Source organism: Salvelinus sp. IW2-2015, unplaced genomic scaffold, assembly GCF_002910315.2.
Source record: "Salvelinus sp. IW2-2015 unplaced genomic scaffold, ASM291031v2 Un_scaffold2502, whole genome shotgun sequence".
Taxonomy (NCBI): domain Eukaryota; kingdom Metazoa; phylum Chordata; class Actinopteri; order Salmoniformes; family Salmonidae; genus Salvelinus; species Salvelinus sp. IW2-2015.
The window spans coordinates 40,807-46,492 of record NW_019943818.1 but is presented as its reverse complement, the minus strand read 5'-3'; the positions used below and the strand labels follow the sequence as shown (position 1 = coordinate 46,492).

General features: G+C 40.0%; 1 protein-coding gene across 3 annotated transcripts in view; it reads left to right on the top strand.

Annotated features, from left to right (window-relative positions):
• Positions 1-3,543: 3,543 nt before the first annotated feature.
• LOC112074112 (group XIIA secretory phospholipase A2) overlaps positions 3,544-5,686 on the top strand; it is a 9,768-nt gene continuing 7,625 nt past the window's right edge. For all 3 annotated transcript variants that reach the window (XM_070440388.1, XM_024141332.2, XM_070440387.1), the window contains exon 1: positions 3,544-4,362. In XM_070440388.1, coding sequence (XP_070296489.1) covers positions 3,654-4,362 — 709 coding nt within the window. In that variant the 5' untranslated portion in view covers positions 3,544-3,653. The remainder of the gene's footprint in view (positions 4,363-5,686) is intronic.

The window sequence follows — 5,686 nt, the reverse complement described above, 5'->3', positions numbered from 1 at the left end:
ACCCTCCTGTAGGTTTTAACTCCAACCCTATCCCTGGAGAGATACCCTCCTGTAGGTTTTAACTCCAACCCTGTTCCTGGAGAGATACCCTCATGTAGGTTTTAACTCCATGTCATTTCAACAAAATAATTCAACAAAATAATAAAATGTGATGACGATGAATCAATGTGGAAAACTTTTTGTCTTTTTTTTCACCCAACTTTTGACCTAAATCCAATGACTTGGTGAGATTGTTTGTTGATTTCAAATTGAATTCACGTTAGATAACAAATTCAACCAAATGTTTTATCAAAACTAGACGTTGAACTGAAGTCTGTGCCCAGTGGGCTTTATCTGGACCAAATGAGGTGCTTGTTGGCAGTGATACTAACGACTAAACTGCGACTCAGAGTAACTGATTGTATCAGTATCTCCGTATTCCACAATGAGGTCTGTACTGCAAACAAGGGTAATATATATAGTGCATTACTTTTCATCAGGGCGCATAGGGTTCTGGTCAAAATAGTGCACTATATAGGGAATAGGGTGCCCTTTGTGACGTAGCAAAGAGTAGCGATAATGGGATACTGTTTCAAGCAGGAACACGAGCATAACTCTTAATAAACACCAGATGGCAGCAGAGAGACGTGATCTATCACAATGTTGGAATGGGTTTATTATTGGATTTTATAAACATGTTGATAAACTAATTTCCCCTTGGGGGTAAATAAGGTATCATCTCGTTTCAGTCATTTGCTTGTTTGAGATATTGTGTTACATGTCATCAGGGATGGAATTTCAGGACTTTGGTCACTGGACTGCCGGGCTAGTAGACTGTGATTTCTATTAGCCCGGGTAAAATTCGCCCCAAAAATCTGTGCCTTGCGATGTTTGAAAAGGGCTATCTTATTTTCCATCCCTGCATATAATATTAATTTCCAATATGAATACAAATAATTGATTGAAATAGTACATATGGAATAAAAGACAACTTTACGGAATGCCTGAAACCAATAAAATATAGAAATACAATCTAGTCATTCTACCTCTATGTCTCAAATATAGAAATGTAATCTGTTCATTCTACCTCTATGTCTGAAATATACAAATGTAATCAAGTCATTCTACCTCTGTCTCAAATATAGTAATGTAATCTAGTCATTCTACATCTATGTCTGAAATATAGAAATGTAATCTAGTCATTCTACATCTATGTCTGAAATATAGAAATACAAACTAGTCATTCTACCTCTGTCTCAAAGACGTTATATATGATTGGCTAATCAGAGACATGATGTGATTTTGTCACTTATAAAGCTACACATTGGAGTCAATGTGATCTTAATTAGTTCACACTGATTAAATGTAAGTGATGAGATTACTTAAAACAAGCATGAAGTCAACAGGAGATAACGGGATCAACAAATAAAGGTGATATGCACATCCTAAACTTTCTGGGCAAATAAATACACCGTCGCTAAATAATATAAAGACTTGGATTAACCATGGTAACCAATCACCAACGCTTCTCCTCAGTCCTGCTGGACAGTCCACTATACCTCAGCACACACACATCATTACACTGTGTGCAACCATGTTTCCAATCCTCATTCTATATTAATTACGAGTGAAATGGCGGTGGAAACGACTTCATGCGCAAATATTGATAAAATAACCTTTATATCCGGGTAAACGTGGAGTCACGCGATGATATGGTGTGTTCAGTTAGGCTATAGATGATATAAGTTATGATGAACTTCCCAGGGTGGTGAAAGTGCAAGGGGATGCTACTTTCCAATAGAGATCGAGGGTCTTATTCTGGCGACACGATGATCGATGCTTGACAAAAAAGATCCATTATCTATAATAACGTCATTATGCAGTGGACTAGCCTACCTACACTGTATCTGTAAACTGTTGGCTAGAGCGCACATACCAGAGTAGGCACATTTGTTATTTAACGCAACAGTTTGTGACAAAAACTATCGGTAGAGTTGAAAATGTGATGGAAACACATTGAACAATCGATTTTTATTCGGTACATGAAAATTTAAGCGGAAAAAGTACATTTTCTGTGCGCTATGTCATCACGCACTGATACTTATCCGCAACAAGTCAGTTTGGTGGAAACACCACTGGTGGGAAAATTCGAATTCTTTAATCGGAAATGTAGAATATTTGCATGAAAATCTGTCACCAATTGGATGGAAACCAACCTTTTGTTGGAGACATGAATCCAAGTGATCAATTATTATTTTGAAGACAAACTGGATATTTCAATTACATATTTTTTTATTTAACATCGTCAGTTAAGAACAAATTCTTATTTACAATGACGGCCAAATCCGGACGACGCTGTGCCCTATGGGACTCCCAATCACGGCCAGTTGTGATACAGCCTGGAATTGAACCAAGGTCTGTAACGACGCCTCTAGCACTGAGATGCAGTGCCTTAGACCGCTGCTCCACTCGGAAGCCCCCAATATTGAATTGTGTTTGGTTGTCAACACAACCACATAACTACATTTGAATTAGATGTGTCTTCTGCTTGGACAAAATCAAATCAAACTTTAAATGCACTTGAAATAAAATTTGATTGGATTTAGTCCTATTCTTTAGCGTTGACTCTTGGTTGAGACAGAGACGTGAGTCCAACATATCAATTATTAATTTGTAGACAAAGTGGAATTAAAGCCAGTCAGTGGCACAAAATATACATCTCCTTCAAATACTGACATTACAAACACAATTCAATATCACTTTCGCAAGACAGTAAATAGACTATTAACTTGTTAACAGATTATATGTTGGATTTATGTCTTCAACTAAACCAAAAAATACAAGTTCAAGAATAGGATGAATCAAGTGGCTCAGATTAAACTATCCAAGTGTTAGATATCCTTGATGTTTGGTTGCATTGTAAACCAAACACAATTCAATATTACTTTTGTAAAACAGAAAATAGACAAAAGTTAAGGCTACCTTACCAACGAATGTGACATTATTTATTCAATGGCCCGGTCATCTATGACCACATTTTGAGGTTAGTCTGTTGTCACTATAAATGTTGTTTTATGTAATCGTAGAAAGAGTTCATGTTCAAGATGGCGTGGAAAGGTTGCAGTTCTGTGTAAATCTTCACAATTTCTATCGTTTAATCTGTACAGAATTTCCAACAGCATTGATCACTTGCACAATGTACTTTTTAATGTAATCTCAACTGTAATCCAGGTCATTTGGTTCTGCTATTAGATGAAGCCCAATGATAACACATTAAGCTGTTGTATAAGTCCAAAATACCTGACATTGTTTTTCCATTGTTATTTGGTTGTGCTTTTAGATGGTTGATAACACGCATTAGGATTTCAACAAACTTCTGGCTGTCTTTTTGAGTGGGGTGAAAAAAGGTTTAAATCTCATGGATCAACGTCTTAATTAAATATTACCCAATTTTCCACGTTGAAATGACGTGGTGTGCCCAGTGGGAAAGTATTATTGACCTTTGAACCCAGCATCGATTGTCTGTGCCTTGCTGTCTCCCTGACCTAATCAGTGGCCAAAGTCCTCTCTGCCTCTCACACAGACGCAGTCAGTACTCTCAGAGTCTGTTTAAATGTGGACGTCTTCCTCTCAGACTAACCTGTGCAGTGACTTTCTCTGTCTACCAGGCCACCATGCTTCCCCGTACCCTATCCTTCCTCCTGCTCTTCATCTGCCTCTCCTCTGGGATGTCTGCTTCTCTGGTCAGGAGGAGAACCCGTGGAGAGGACGGCCCTCCTGCAGTTCCGACCACGGTCAGGGTTGACACCTCTGCTGTTGTAGGTGTTCCGTCGGAGGTTGATACCGTGCCGGCAGGTGGCCCGGTCGTCGATGATACTCCTTCAGCTGAGGCTGTGGCAGAGGCCCTGGTGACACATGAGCCTGTTGCAGATGTCGCTGTAGCTGACGAGGTTGTAGTCGAGGAGCCGGTTGAGGACATCCCAGTTGCTGAACGAGATGCCCCGTTAGACGCCCTTATCATGACAAAAGAAGAAAAAGCAGCCCTGATAACAGAAGCAACGATTAAAGAGTTGTCTGCCCAGGTGGAGAAGGAAGACCTCGCTGAAGAGACAGAGATTCAAGACGCCATCTTGAAAGAGTTGGCTGACCAGGAGACCCTTGGGAAGGCAGTGGAGGAGCCCATTGAAGAGGCAGCGGAGGGAGATGCTCCAGCGGAGGATCCAGCCAGCTCTGTGATACCTGTCTTCGAAGCCCAGGAAGAGGACTCTGGATGGGGTTTGGCTTCCGTCAGAGAGAGCCTCCAGGCAGCCAACGGATACTTTGACTCTCTTGTGGAACTGATGGGGGGACGCAATGGAGTGTGTCAGTACAAGTGTAAATACGGTAAGAATTGAAACCGGGGTTGTGTGTGTGTCTATCAGGGATTACAGTAACATCTCAGTATGCCACCATGCTGTTGCCATGTCTAGCCTGGCTATATACACCTAGGACGCGATTCAATCCGTATCGCAGAAGTTCAGCACTATGGCACAATTTAAATTTAAAGGTAATTTCAGATTGAGCCGACATATGCAGCCGTTTACCGTGTGAATCTCCGCAAATGCGATAACATTGCCTTTAAACGTCAATTGCGCTATAGTGCTGAACTTCCGCGATGCATTCAAGCACTGAATGTAACTAAAACCTAGATGCTGAATGTAACTAAAACCTAGATGCCGAATGTAACTAAAACCTAGATGCTGAATGTAACTAAAACCTAGATATGTGAGTGTACTTAAACCTAGAATGCTGAATGGAACTAAACTAGATGCCTGAAGTAACTGAAAAACTAGATTCTGAATGTAACTAAAACTAGAAGCTGAATGTACTAAAACCTAGATGTCTGAATGTAGCTAAAACTAGTGCCTGAATGTCACTAGAACCTAAGGATGCCGATGTACTTAAACTAGATGCTGAATGGGTAATAAACTAGATGCTGAATGTAATAAGGCCTAGATGTGCATCAAGTATACTAAAAGCCTCATGCTATGTAACTTAAAGCCTTAGATGTGAAATATGTACTTAAAACTCTATCGATGCTTGATGTTAACTAAAACCTATGACCTGAACTGTAACTCAAAACTACAGAGTGCTGAATGTGTAGATAAAACTAGATGATGAATGTTACACTAAAACCTAGAAGCTGAGATGTAGATCTCAACATCGCTCGATGCCTGAATGTTAACCTCTCAACACCTAGATGCTCAATTGTCGTAAACCTAGATTCTCTGGACTGTAATAAAACTAGAATGCTGAATGTAACTAAAACCTAGATGCTTGGATGTATAAAAACCTAAGATGCTGACATGGCACTAAAGACATATCTAAAATTAAAAAAAAATAAAAAAATTAAATGAGGGGAGAGAAATAACTATTTTAACACAAGATTCTGAGTGGATTTCTGTTAACGGGAGCTTGGTGTTCGTCTACATGAGAGATAATAAGTACAAAAGTAAAAAAAAAGTTGTGGCGTTTTGCCGACGGAGTTTTTGGTACCATGGGGTATCTCTGAAGCCGTGGATGCATTGATGGGTTCAGGAATACTGGGCCTGCGGTGTAAATTGACGTATGACGAATGCGGCTGTTTCCTGCGGGTGCTAGGCGGCGCTCGGGCCTTCCATCTCCATTATCAAACCATACTTACCTCATAACGTCACATCACAACCAG